Source organism: Mugil cephalus, chromosome 4, assembly GCF_022458985.1.
Source record: "Mugil cephalus isolate CIBA_MC_2020 chromosome 4, CIBA_Mcephalus_1.1, whole genome shotgun sequence".
Classification (NCBI taxonomy): domain Eukaryota; kingdom Metazoa; phylum Chordata; class Actinopteri; order Mugiliformes; family Mugilidae; genus Mugil; species Mugil cephalus.
The window spans coordinates 2,537,518-2,552,469 of NC_061773.1; the positions used below are offsets into that span (position 1 = coordinate 2,537,518).

General features: G+C 39.9%; 2 protein-coding genes across 3 annotated transcripts; both read right to left on the reverse strand.

The window, feature by feature from the left end:
* Positions 1-494: 494 nt before the first annotated feature.
* slc6a14 (solute carrier family 6 member 14) lies at positions 495-6,660 on the reverse strand. The gene is made up of 15 exons (XM_047584180.1): positions 6,528-6,660; positions 6,012-6,156; positions 5,772-5,903; positions 5,341-5,502; positions 5,015-5,117; positions 4,793-4,925; positions 3,005-3,145; positions 2,767-2,902; positions 2,601-2,693; positions 2,392-2,517; positions 2,183-2,301; positions 1,929-2,028; positions 1,732-1,841; positions 1,328-1,495; positions 495-1,178 (listed from the first exon to the last, which is right to left on the reverse strand). Exons 1-15 carry the CDS (start codon positions 6,591-6,593, stop codon positions 1,023-1,025), a joined length of 1,890 nt encoding a protein of 629 aa, XP_047440136.1. The 5' UTR covers positions 6,594-6,660; the 3' UTR covers positions 495-1,022.
* A 2,332-nt stretch (positions 6,661-8,992) lies between these two features.
* fmoda (fibromodulin a) lies at positions 8,993-14,261 on the reverse strand. Of its 2 annotated transcripts, XM_047581800.1 has the most exons (6): positions 14,093-14,260; positions 13,128-13,510; positions 11,172-11,294; positions 10,484-10,624; positions 10,137-10,404; positions 8,993-9,813 (listed from the first exon to the last, which is right to left on the reverse strand). In XM_047581800.1, the coding sequence occupies exons 2-6, from the start codon at positions 13,491-13,493 to the stop codon at positions 9,662-9,664; spliced, it is 1,050 nt and encodes a 349-aa protein (XP_047437756.1). In that variant the 5' UTR covers positions 13,494-13,510; positions 14,093-14,260; the 3' UTR covers positions 8,993-9,661. The 2 variants fall into 2 exon arrangements, with proteins under 2 accessions (XP_047437756.1, XP_047437759.1); XM_047581803.1 differs by lacking the exon at positions 10,484-10,624 and having other exon boundaries at positions 14,093-14,261.
* Between the last annotated feature and the right edge of the window lie 691 nt (positions 14,262-14,952).

Consider the following 14,952-nt stretch of genomic DNA (forward strand, 5'->3'; position numbering starts at 1 on the left):
TAGTCCATATAAAAGACCAGTTTATGATCTGAATCATCATATGATGTTTTTGTTTACTTCATCCATGTTAATTTAATTAATTACCAATAAGACATTGAAATAAAGTTATTATAACTTAGGTTAAGAAACTAGACCATGCCCCATATCATTCTATATCCTGAGCTTTCCTTTATTAACCTAACCCTCATTTCTCGTCTCAGCTCTCAACCACCACCCTCCCTGTCCCTCTCATGCAGCCTCTTGTACCCCATTTCCACCTTTGATTACAGGAACCGGTGTACACTTTCCTCATTTTCATCCCATCCCCTCAACTCCCTTTCACTCCTCTCATCAATCCATTTTCATACCTTGCATCTGTCCTCATTTCATCCCTTTCAGTCCCATCTACTCTACCTCTTTTCGTGCCTTATTTTTTTAACCCTTTTCATCCCTCCATTTGTCCTACCACCTGCCTACCAACACATTTAATTGCATCATTTAAGGTGTGGTCCTTGTTAGTGAAAGGGTTTTTATTGCATTAGGACGAGAAACAAAATTTGCACATAGAGACAAGCATGATTATGACAGACACACAATCACTGCTACAGAAAAAAACAACCACATTTTACATTAAAAAGACAAAGAAGTATATAAAAAGCTAATGTATTACTTACGTTACCTGAATTTAAGGCATAACCAAGTCCTATTATACATAAAACAATGTGCATTTTATAAATAAAAGTACACAAAAAATAAAAATACATCACAGCAGTAGTTGTAGCATTTCAACTAGTATCTTTCTTTTTGTGTAAACAGACTGTAGAATAAACCACAATTACAAAATAAATGAATATTAGATTAGCACAATAAAGGAGGGATATTGCAATTGGATGCATTAATAAGTTTGTAACCTTCTGTCAGTTTTTATTTTTATTTAGGTCACTCTCTGCCTCCTAGAGGTCAAAACACATTTAATGTAGCTTTAACTTTCAGAACCAGGCATTCAACAACAACAGGTAAACACATAAAAAATAATAATAATATTAAAGACAGGTGCTGGTGATCACGTTTACATTAACTTCTGGTTTCTTTTCATGGTTGTGCCTACGTTGGCAGCGTTCTGCTGAGTAGCGCTCCCCCCGGTGGACTTCCAGGTAGGGATGCCATTCTTCAGATGGAGAGCACACAGACTTCACACGCTGCAGAATGTAAAAAGTGAGAATTTGAAAAAAAAAAATTATTTATTGTACTGGGAGTGGATTCCTGCAGTTGAGGGAAAAATCTAAACTGTGAACATTTGTATAACATAGAATGACACAAATCTTTTCATCCACAAACTCGTACACACCTTCCAGATGTTTCCCCTTGCTTTTGTTAACTTATAAACAGCAACAAGAGGGATCCAGATAAGGATGAACGCAATCATGCACCAGCCTAGAGCCAAACCCCATGTAGGGTACTGGATTTCTCCATAGGCGGGAGGGACAAAGTTTATCACAGACCACACCAAGATCACCTAGACAACAGTGACATAAAATGCAGGGTCAGCGGCTCTGCCCTTTGAGGACATGAAAAATTATTGATTGTTTGGAACTCATCACCATGTGCACTCAGAAAAATATGACACTGCCCGACATGCCTTAAGTTCAAGTACACTCAAAAACGCCTACGGCTGTTTTGTATGATAAAGATAAGATTTCAGCAATCACTTAAAGCTGAAGAAACAAAAAGATCATGTGGGGTTGTACTCACCACTATGATGCAGGGGCTGATGAAGAACCAACACGCTCTCCACCACAACCAAAAAGTGTAATGCTTTTTTCCAAGCATCATCTCAATGTCTTTAATGAAACGGTTGCATCCTGTCAAGTGTAAGAATAATATGCATAAACTGGACTTTAGGGTCACTGGTCAATTTATATGCATGCACCTCCAATTTTCATATTTACCGTAAATGTAGGAGACACCAATGAGCTCCACGAGAGACAAAAATAGCAGCACCCAGTTGGCAACAAACTGGTCCATTAGTGTCAGCCAGTATATTCCTGCCTAATTCACACACACACACACACACACACACACACACACACACACACACACACACACACACACACACACACACAGATATATACATTGTATGATATTTACTGTGCTGTATATAAGTTGTGCAATTTAGTTTTTGACTTAACTAAATCAGACTCACCTCTGTGATACATGGCAAGCCCAAGAGATAGAGGATGGAGGTCGTTGCTAGAGTCAATATGGCATGCTTGGATTTGAAGAATTTAGGGAAAGTATCAAGTAGGCAGGTGGTGACCACCTCTAATGAAGAGAGGAGAGGTTTCAGGATACTGTACAGTCTAACAGCAATGCTCTGTAAACACAACGTTCAAGGGAAGCTTGAGATCTGACCTATTCCTGCAAACTGCGAATCGAGGCCAACAGTCAGAAGCATGAAGAAAAACAAAATGGACCACAGCGGGGAAATGGGAAGCTTAGACAGAGCATCTGGATAGGCAATGAATGCCAGGCCAAATCCTGCACAAAGAGAGACATCACAGGTGAGATGGTGGTCTTCCATATTTCTGCTAACTGGTGCCATCATGTTTTGTCTGTCTAACCTTCTTTCACCACCTCATCAACGGGTATATTGTAGACTCTAGCCATATGACCCAGGATGGAAAATATGGCAAAGCCTGCCAACACACTGGTCCCTGGAAAAAGATGGACTTAGTTAAATATTATCTTTCATCTTTCTGTGATTAATGTTGTTAGTCAAGCTCTTACCGGCATTAGTGAGTGTTATAGCAAATGAGTCCTTGAACACATTGTTGTGAAAGTTGTTATAGGAAGCAAGAGTCATGACTCCGCCCCAGCCAATAGAGAGAGAGTAGAAGGTCTGAGTTGCAGCATCTTTCCACACCTAAAAACGAGCAGACAGGCTTTTAATCAACCAAGTATTTAATTTTCGCAGACTCAGAGTAGTAGTGTAACGTGTTGTTCTTGAACAGCGACAACCCTCTACCTGCACTTCAGTCAGCTTAGTCAGGTTGGACCTGGAACCTATGTAGAACTCAATCCCATCTCCAGCTCCCTCTAGTGTCACACCTCGGATCAGCAGGATCACAATCACCACGTAAGGGAATGTGGCTGTGAAATACACAACCTGGAAAGACACAAGCAAAGACAAAATAATTGTGAAAGGTGCACGTTATGATCTTGTTAAAAGGAATAAAAGGGCTCACTCTAATATTCATACATATGAAGTTAAACGAAGCAGTTTTCCATGTTTCTATTAAGCTGCAATTTGCAGTGCTGAAATATGAAGCCAATGCTGAAGTGCCAAAACTAGTTAATGAACTGACCACTGGAGCCTGTGGACAGGTGTGAATCAGCCCGCGGACTTTAATGTTTAAATTCCCAGTTTAACAGCAGAAATGTTCGCAAGTTTAAATTATACCAAGGCTCAAAGTTATGGACAATTAAGCGCAAGGTCTGCTCTGAGTGAACTGTGCATACACAGTTCACAAATTGCTGGCTGTGTGACCCCTCCATCTCACATGCTCAGCTCATCCACTACTTTTGAATTAGCTGGTAAAAAAATGGGAGTCAGGTCAAGATGGCAACAGCCAGAGACCACACAGCGAACTTTAAAATCACTCATTAAACTAAAACTACCCAGTTAATCTGTTCTCAAACCATTTATTATTTCCCTGCTGGAATATTTCTTGACCAAAGCCAGTTAACCCACAGAGTGTCTCCTGGTTACCTGGAAAAAAAAAAGATACAGTCCTGCATGCTACTCCAAATAAATTATTATGGATGACTGGTTTGTGGGCTCAATGTGCTCTATGATATATTTATTTATTTTTTCATTTCCAACCATTAAACATGACATGGAAAGGAGTGAAGTGCTATACGAATAATACAAACAAGATTAAAAAAAAGTCAACAGTAGACAACAACAGGGAACAAGAGCATAACAGCAAAAAAAAAAAATAAATTAAAAAGGATATTGATAGTAACACAACTAAAAGGGCAAAAAAAGTGGTATCAGTCAGTACAATAGAAGCAATACTGTCGCTTGAGTGTGTGGGTAAGTGAAGTGTGTGTGGTTTATGGGAAAAACCTTATGCAGAATAGAAAAAATAATAATAATAAACAATAAACAATTGAAAAAGAAATGTATGACAAATACATAGATGATAATAAGAAGGTTAATGTTTTTAAGACAATGCTAGGGAGGTTGAGGGTATTCGCAGACAGGCAGTAAATGTAAGGCTCTGAGAAGAAGACGGGTCCAGGTTGCTTCAAAGTAATGAGTTTAGTCTTGGAGAGTGGCTGAGAGTTTTTCCATAGAAATGTATTCTGTGAGGATGTTTAACCAGTGTGATGTGCCAAGTTTGAGTCTTGTTTTCCAGTTACTGAGTATAGTCTTTTTGGCAGTGGTTATGGCTGTTACTGGTCTGGTATCATTGGGTGCTGGGCTGATTACTGTGAGATCTCCAAGTAATCTATGAATTTTATTTATTCTTTTAATCACAGACCAGACAGCGAGCATAAGATACTAGATTTGCGATAAGTGTCGGACGGCCTAATGCGTCTGACACATTCACATAACTGATGGCAAGACAGATAGTGATGAGGAATATAACTTGCCTTTTACCTTCACGAGGCAACTAAGTACCATATTTTCAAACATTTTGACTGCAGTTATATCCAGTGTTTGTTTTTGTAAGAAATATTTTCATATATTTGTACACAATCCCTGTTGTTAGACAAAGTGTGAGAAGCTAATGTGAGGTGCACTTACTTTTCCAGATGACTTGATGCCCTTGATGAGTGCTGCAGACACAATTATGGAGCTCAGCAGCAGACAGAGGGCCAAGTGCCAAACTATTGTTCCTGTTTCATCTAGACCACTGGATCTCTGCAGAACCACAACACTGAGAAGGAGGAAAGGGCAGATATCTGTACATGGCAACATGACAAGGGTGCTTGTTTGTGCTTGTTTGCATGAGTTTGTGATTCTTACTCCCAGTACTGCTCACTCGGACTCTGCATCGAGTTGGATGAAGGGCAAGTGTGGTTGTCCTGAGTCGAGTTTGCCATCGTAAAATTGGTTCCATTACAATGCCCTAGAAGAGGAGAAGTTGTAAATCACTGAATTGACCTGAAATGGTTGTTTTAATCTCTCCAAAATAATCGAATCTAAGAGTGAGATGGATGAATACATTCTAATTTTCTCATTTCGATCAAATATTGTGATCCTGACAACTCAGCCTAAAAGAAAAGCTTTTCAGCTTCTAACAAGCAGCAGATTTGATCAACACAGTTTTTAATGTGGAATGATATAAGTACCTGCATGTGTGTCGCTGCAGTTGCTGTTAGACCAGCTGAAGCAGCCAGACCACGGAAGAACAGACTGCATGGAAGCAAACATGTAGTACAGACTGTAGGCGATGATGACGTTATAGTAAATCGATATTATGACAGTCACCATGACCATGGCCACACCAACACCTGGAGAGGCAGAGGGAGGATAAAAGACAATATTATTTTTATGACAAACCAAATTAGAATCTAGTTTGCTGTCTGTGTGGTGGTTATCTATCAACCTCCTGTACCTTAACTAATAGCTTCTACTAATACTGGTACAACACGGCAATGTTGGCAACATATATTCATGTGATTAAAATGAACTAGCTAACCACAAAACCATAGGGTTAGAGGGTCCGTGATACACAGTTGACCATTAACCATTAACCGCGAGAGCTTGAATAGATTCTTACCTTGCATTAACGGCACAGCATTCCATACATTGACGGGACCTTGGCTGCTAAATTGGCCGAGGGCACTTTCCAGGAAGAAAAGAGGAATCCCAGCCACAAACAACATCAGAAAGTAGGGGATGAGAAAGGCACCTGCCCAGAATGAATGATCGTGAAGACCAGGGACATGTTATAGATGAGATTTTTTTTTTTTTTTTTATGTGATGTTTTGTGTTGGACAGCAAATACTAATGTAGTTACCCCCTCCATTTTTGTAGGCCAGATATGGAAATCTCCAGATATTTCCCAGACCAACAGCATAGCCAATCATAGAGAGCATATACTCCTTCTTGCTGTTCCAGTTCCCTCGCTCAGTATTCTCATCCCCATTGTTCACACCTGGGTCCTGCTCATTGAGAAGTCAAGTTATGTTCACAGTTATGTAATGTGTTCAGAAAAATAACTTTTAATCAGAGGAGTCACTTTCTGAACAATGATTGTAATGAAGTACTGGTAAGATATTTCTGGTATAGGGGAGCAGAAACACCTGCTCAGTCTTTAAAGAGAATCTCCATCATAATTTACTCGCTTTGCTTAATTAAGATTATCTTTATCTTTATACTGTAGCAGTCGATCACGCGACACAACTTTCAAAATATCTTACCATTAAAACAGAGAACTTAAAAAACTTACTACTACAAAAATTAAAGTTGTGATCTGAAGTACAAAGGAGAAGTTGTTTTTAGTAAAGTGGTGAAGTATCTAGTAGAATCCTACCTGTTCAACCACGGCAGAATTTTTGAAAATCAAATCCTTGACAGTTTTCCAGCCGTACTTCCTCATGTCTGTTCACCTGGGTGTTTAAGGTCTGCACAAGCAATTCAAATCATTCCCTCGGGTTACTTATAAAGTCCCCCCACCCCCTCCAAAGATAAGTGAGGAATGTTTCCCGGCCAATCACCTTCCTGGATCCTCCCCCTTGACATGGTTGAGTCTGAATATTGTCTTATTAAACAGGAACATAATGTACATTAGTAGAGTGGAAGTTTCCCTTCTGATAACATTAGTGATTGATAATGACTCACCTACATATTCTCATCCTTATCTCTTGAGTGTTTCTTTATGATAATCATGTTTCTGAATATTTCCATCCCTAAAATGTCATGTTGTAAAATAGACCTACACGGTGACTCGAGTCCTCTCCTCAGCCTCCCCTTAATATCGTTATGTCGTTTTCACCGATTGAGAGAAGGAACTCTGGAGCTGGGAGAGTCGCTCAGTGCTGAGTGGTGTGATTGTGACTCAGGTGAGTGACTCTACACCAGTAAACTGTTCATCATTACTACTCCCTAATACCGCCGATGTGATGGATGGTGCACTGGACTCATTTTGGTCACTGACATCAGCTAATAATGACCACTGTATTCTGCTGGCGTGCATGTGTCTCTATCCCCTGTAATCACAGCCTTGTGACCACAACCCTGTCAAGTGACAAAGAGTGATGGATATAAAAAAAAAACACTCTGCAGTAATTAGATTGTTACAAGTAGTGTTATTAATGGTTTATCCTCCAATATTCATGTTTAATCAACTAATAAATTATGTACATGAGTAGAAACAGATGCATGCAATGTAACAGTCCTGTACTAAATCTTATCTTCGTTAAAGGCTGTGGTATTTAGCATTTGTTTAAAACATTTGAGAGACCTGTGGATTCAACTTTTTTTTGTTTTTTTGTTTTTAATTTCAGAGTCTGTGGTCTGTCCTGTTGTTGAATTGTACCGTGTTGTACCAACACATGTTTTCAAAATTATTACAGCCTCATTTTAGTCAGTGAGCTAGGTAACTTGGTGTATTTACCAGTCAGTCACAACATTATGACCAGGGGAAGTAAATAACATTGATCATCTACAATGTTTAAGTGGGAAAATTTTGGACCTGGTATTCACCTGGTATTATGTAAAATATGGATGTTACATAGACCAGACTAGGCACACCCACTCCATAGCAATGACACTCCTTGATGACGGCAACCATCCCCAGCAGGATGCAGCCTGACACACACACACACACACACACACACACACACAGAAATGGCTTAGGATCAACTCAAAAACATGAAGAACAGCACAAGGTGTTGACCTGGCCCTCAGATTCACTAGATCCCAAACTGATCAAGTATCTGTGGGATGATCCACAGAGGCCCCTCCCCTCAACCCCAAAGCCCCCACTAACAACATTGTGTTACCAGACACCACAGGACACCCTCAGAAGACCCATGTCCATTCTCTAATGAGTCACACCTGTTTTGGAGGCACAAGGGAGACCTACACAATATTAGGAAGGTGCTCATAATGTTATGCCTGATCAGTGTATGTCCACTTTGTTGGCAATGGATATAATTGGTAGCATAGTAAAGGCATTTATCCAGTCCAGTGTTTTCGAGTTTCTATACAGAAAATGGTTAATTTACTCTCTGGTTTTAAACGTTAGGACGTGTTCAACAAATCGAGTCCGGTTAATGACTGATTTATCTGAGGGTTAGTTTGACACTTTTTTACTCTTTGTTCAGATTTTCAGCGTCAACCATGTTACAAAGAGCGGCCTAGCTCATCTCAAATTATGTTAGCTGAGTTTTACCCCTATTTGTACACAGATCCTCCTTTTAATCATTCCCTAGCCTGTATGTTTTCAGCAGTGAGTGAATAGAATTACCCTGTGCTGCTTGTTTCTCTGACAGCCTTGGGACTTAATGTGTGCATGGTGTTGTCATTGCAGCTGTGGCGGCTTGATGCTTTTCAGTGTGTGTCCTTAGCTATTATGGCAGATGACATTTGACCACAAGCTAACCACTAAAATATTCCTCATGCGTAATGACACAATGCAAGGATATAGTGAAAAATGATAAATATAGACATCCTGTGTCCTAATCAGGTGACACATACAGAGTTTGGCCCTGATACAGCAGTGCATCATTATTCACATAAACAAACACACATCACGCTTACAGGTCATAAAGAGATAAGTCACAGTCAATGGGCAGCTGTTGATGCAAATAGTAAAAGATATTATTCAGAATGAGTTATGTATATATATAATTCAAAATACTGTAAATTTCCACAACAATTTGCTGTGTCATTCAAAAAATGGTGAAAAAAAATGGTAAAATCATTGAACCACAGATTAGAGTAGGACTAGTGATCTATGACTCATCATGAATAAGACAAAAACATGCAGATATCTTTTTCCCTTTAAATCCCAACCTTTATTTATTCTACAACAGGCTCGTAAACAAAAAACCCTTTGTCTGTATAATATTCAATGCATACAGGATGGAAAGATTTTTTCACGTCATATTTTCTCAGAGGAAAGTTGACACTACCGTGCAAAGAGGAAGCAGGAACAAGCAGCCACAGCATTGTTAACACCAAGACAAAATAACGTGTCCGACTGCAGTAGGATATTTACATGCAGCAAACATCATCATAAAGTGTTATAGTGTCCTATCTGATTCTGTTATGAAGCAACATAATTCAGATTATACATATTAAAAAAGAAATCATCATTTTATGAGACAAAATAAAAAAAGGCAAGAAGACAAACACAGAAAAAGAATAGCCTCAAACTACAAACATTGGTTATAAAGGTCATTGATCCTCGTAGCAAAGTATAAGTAGGATCAGGGTCCAAGAAAGGCCATGTGTGGCTGGAACACTTTATTGAGCTTATGTGCTGTTATTTGATGGATAATAGCTCATATAAGCTGATCAGTCAGCAGTAAACCAAACCATCGCCTCTCTGTAATTAGGTTTTGACACTAGTCACAAAAAAAAAAAATGTGCTACACTGTTGGTGTATGTTGTAAATTAAGCCTTGAGAGCAGATTGCAGCAAGCTGTGTGGTGTGCGTGGTCAGACCTCGATGGAGGAAGCCTGGCGCAGGCAAAGGGCTGACTCTGAAGGGATGTCCAGGCGGCTGATCTCGTTCCCATCCAGTCGCAGGGTTTGCAGTTTGGAGAAATTTGTCACGTCCACTACACTGCAGAAGCTACCCAGAGTGAACTCTGCAGATTAAGGACAGACAAGAAGGGCCTAATGAAGTTAATTCTGTGTAAATCTAACAGCTTTACAGTAACTACTCCAGTGACTTTACACTAAATTCGTAAATATTTTTGTAATGTTTTGTGATTTTGTGACTTTATTGTAGCAATGAATAGCTGCAATCAAAGTCAGAACCAAAAGTTGGAAAAAAACTTGTTTGTAACTGCTAAAAAAAACCAGACCTCCACTAAACAACTCCACAATGGCTGATTGAGAGGTTTTAAACCATGACATCTGGATCGTGAAACCTCTGATGTGAAACAGTGACTCAATGAAATCTTCTTACCTTTGATCTGGTTGGCTTGCAGATAAAGATGTTGCAGTGTGGTGCTGATGGATGGGATTCGCTCCAGCTTGTTGAAGCTCAGGTCCAGCTCCACCAGCCCAGTCACATTAAAGGTGTTAGGAGGGATTCCCTTGTCTGTTAGCTGGTTGTGGGCCATCCTCACATACTGCAGCTGAGTGAAACGGCCCAAGAAGCCCTCAGGTAGAGAGTCAATGGAGTTGAACTCCAGGTAGAGCTGGTGCAGATATTCAGGGAGACCATCCGGGATCTGGGACATTTTATGAAAAGAATGTTGTCACTGATGTTTGCTTCATGGGGCATCACACACACACCTTCTTACCAATTACCTTGGTCAACTTGTTGCCACTGATGTCAAGCAGAGTGAGGGATTTCAGAGCCTTCAGTGACGACCCTATGTCTGAGATCGCGTTATCGTGGAGATACAGGATGGTGAGGTTATCCATTCCCTCGAGTTCTGCAGGTGTCACCTGGGCAACAGTTGCCATCATTTTAACACTTTATCAGCTGAGGAGGCGTATTTGGTAACTTCAGCACACATGTTTTTTGCATTCCTGCCTCTCGGTCTGCTGGTGAGATGGTTTTCTCCCAGCCAACCAGTGAACATCAAGGCAACATTTCCAGGTCAGATATGGTCTGCAAGGTCCTGACCTCACCTCTGTATGCTTGGGGACTATGCATATGTGTAGTATGCTGTGTGTTTGTGTGTATGTGTTTGCATGAATGGGGGTCTAGGGTATGGGGAGTTAGGGGTGTTTGTTTTTTTACTGTAAAGCACTTTGTGCTGCATCTTTTATGTATGAGAAGTGCTATATAAATAAAATTTGATTGACTGAGTTTCAGAAAATGTCACAAAGTAAAAAAGTCTTCTTATGCCCTGGAAATGACATCCTAGAGTGGAAATTTTTGAAGTTCCTGGTATTTTAATGAGTGCCCTATAAAGGGTTAAAGTGTAATTTATCTCCTGTTATGCAACTAAGACATGGTACATGGATATAAAAGTGTGTTAAACATTACCTTTTCAATTTTGTTATGGTTGATTCTCAGATCTCGCAGAGAGCGAGGAAGGTTTGCAGGAATGCTGGTCAAGTTGTTGTGCTGTAGATACAAACGCTCGAGTCCCTCCAACTTCAGAAACACCTACAAGTTTAAGTGGAGAATTACTTAACATTTTCATAGTAGTAAAACCAACCACAATGAAACCAATAATAAAAGACCCTTGTTGCTAGATTTCATTAAGTGGTTTTTTCTCCTGGAAGCCAAGGCCAAAAAACACTCTTTCTAATAGTTCTCAACACAACTTCTCTGTGTGTTATTTTGTCTCTTTCTTATTTCTCTAATTATTGAGGATTTTACGATGTGTAAAACAGCGCCCGTCTAAATGTTACGTCACCAAATATGGCACTGCACTGTTGTCTGAAGGGAAGCCAAGAAGAGTTGGCATCTCTTGGTGAAAAAAAAAGAACCAATCAGGTGGGGCTACTGTCATAACTCTACTTGCCTGTGATTGGCTAGGACTTTTGCCATGGGAAGCCAGCCACCGTTGGTTTCCCTTGGCCTCAGGCCAACATAGTAGCATCAAGCCATTGAGTGAAATAATGCCAAATAAGCAAGTTTGTATTGACATTTCATTAGCAGAATTAGCATGTGCAATGATGGAGTATTTGGAGTATTTATTAAAAAAAAAAAAAAAAAAAGACAAAGGTGCCTCTACAGGTTATGATTATGTTTGTGCATGAATGCTGTTTTTATCACTATCAAATCTGCACTGTGCATTAAGTTGCATGGGCGGTCGAGTAAATTTAAAAATCAAGTCAAGAGGACAATGCATGTGTGCGTGTAATAAAATAAGGGTGAGAGAAAATGCATGTTGGTGTTCAAAGTGATAATAAGCGTGTGCAAGTCTGGGTAGAAGGACACTGAGCGCTCTAATAGCTCATTCCATTACATAAAATAGCCCCCACACCCTAAAAAGCATATAGATTAGAGTTTTTGCCTCCGTTGGTTTCCTCAAAAAAAAAAAAAAAAAAAAAAACACAGACAAGACAGCACAGACAAGCTAAGCAAACGTGCATCTTATACTGGGTGCAGAGTGTGGTTTTAGCAGTGCCAGTACGTCCTACATCATGACTACATCACAGTGGTTAGCTGGAGGCAAAACAAGTGGCTAGACACTTCATGTCATCAACATTTCATCTTGTTGTGTTGACAGGTGCCAGAACCTGAGGAGAATGGTTACTGGCTCCAAACTGAAATTACCGTGTACCAACTGACACTCAGTCAAAAAGATCCACAAAAACTTAAAAAAAATAAAAAATAAAAATAAAAATTAACAATTTAAAGCATATACTTCATATCAGACATGTTTAAATAAGTATTGTCATTTGTAAGTTTGGTTACTCCGCTTCAGATTAGTCATACACAGCTAATCACAATTTAGTCCTTAGATAAATTAACTCGTAGTTGTATGTCCTGTACCACTTTCATATTTTATAGGAGAGGCTTATGTGAATGCCCAGATTTTGTCCTCTAAGTAAAAATAAATTAATCTTCTCCTGCTGAAATACTGTACAATAATTAAGTGTTTAGAAAAATAAAATTGTCCATAATGTATGGACAAAATTCTTGTGTATGCTTCCTTCTTACCTGTTTGTTATGTATGATCCAACCTTAAGCAAGGACATAGTGAGTACGTCGGGCTGATATCCAACTACACTTTCTTCTACACATATAAACTTAATTTAATTGGTCTAAAGTGAGATATACACTATTACCATTTTGTCTAAAGATGACAAATAAAATAGACTTCAAAATCTGTCGCTTGAATCTAGCTGTTGCTGTCTCCCTCACTGTTTATGTTTATCATTACTTTACCCAAATATGTTTAAATCACTTAAGTATATGTAGACAGAAAACAAAGCATCATCAAACCTGCAATTTTTTTCACAATGGCCTGAGTGGATGTGGCTTTACCTTCTTGCCAATGCCTTCAGATGTCAGCTGGTTGTGATGCAGCATGAGCCACACCAAACTAGTTGCGTTGGCCATAGCTGCATCGGGTACAGTCGTGATGGCATTGTTTTGGAGGTACAAGTATTTGATGCGGGACGGGATGGTTGGCATGGCAGTCAGGCCCCGCCCATCACAGTACATGGCAATAGGGAAGGTGGGGGGGCAGTCACACTCCTCAGGACACTCCCCTCCTGAGGAGGATGCCTGCAGGGAAGCAAGCGAGTATTTGTGGCTCCATCGGCCATACAGCCAGCCTAACGGGTCGTTCCCATGGGAGAGAGAGAGTGGAAGCAGGGCAGACAAGAGGAAGACAGCCACCAGATGCATGGTCACACAAATCTTCACTGTAACACAGACAGACGGTGGCGTAAAGGACAAAACAGAAAACAGCATTATTTTTTTCCACAATTTCCACACATAAAACTCAGCATACATTAATGTGTTACTGAAAGTCCTCTCTACCATACTATGATACTGTATATAGATTAAGCATTAATTTTGCAGAATTAATTTCAGCACAACAACAAAGCACAACTCTGTATCTCACTTTTAGATAACAAGCTGTTGTCTTTCAGGAATTCCAGGAACACTCAAACTTAACCTCTCCATTATTCTACTGATTTTAAATGATCAGTTGAACTTCAAGTGCAGTGTGATGTTGTTTTGGAAATGTAACTGCCCACAGAGAGGCACATTCCTGAGGGTCTTATTCCATGGGGAGCAAGGAAAGACCTGCCTTGAATGCAAGTCTTGTAGATGCTTCTCATTGTTGTCCGGTAATTGAGGGAAAATATTCAATAATTACCCTCTACCTGAAAAAACCTCTATCTGACTATCATCACATCATTCATTCTCCTCCTTTAAGGTTTTATAGACAGATACATGTTCACACACACGTATGCACACACAGACACACACAGACCTACCTGATCAGAAAGACTGGCCCTCTTTGTGCCCTCTCTCTCTCTTTATTTCTCAGAGTGTGCTCAGGACTGGAGGACTCTGACAAAAATGACTTTCCTTCCCTCCCTGCTCTCCCTTCTGTTGTGCCAGCCCCCTCTCCACCCCTCTTTCTCTTCCTGTGCTTTTGATTGCTTCCACCCCCTTGTCCAGTCGCCTGCTCCCCATTGTGTTGGTTGAGGAATGGCCCACCAGTGCACCCCACTCTCCACTCGCCACTCTGGAGCCTCTTTTTGACCAGCGTGACTGATGTGAGATGCTGCGGCTGTGAGGGCTTGGCCCTGTCTGTGTGCACATTTGCGTTCACCTTTCTTCACCATATTAAACGCATTTGCACATTTGCTATTGAGCCCTTTTACTCACTGTACTTTGTGGTGGTAAAATAAAAAATAAAAAAAAAATAAATAAATAAAAATGAAACAATGGCCCACATCATTAGTTACTGTTAAAGCACCTCAGGGATCAGAAACACTGACTCAAGATTTAACATGAGCTAAGGCGTATGTAGGCAGAGGGAGAAGATGTGTGTTACGCATTCTTGAATTTTGAAATTTTAGACATTAGGAGAAATTAATTATTTTCTTTTAAGTATTTCTGCAAAACAAACAAACAAACAAACAAAAAAATGCATCACACTTTGTGCACGGTGAGAAAGTAAATATGAGAGTTCCAGCAGTTCTTATTATGGTCAATACAATATAAAGTCTGTGGGGAAAAAAACAAAAACAAATAAAAGGCAGCATTTTATAGCAATCTGGAGGTTGTAAGTCACACTTCATTGTCCATTGTTTGGGATCAGGTGGAGTAAATGTGCAGGAGTTTGTAA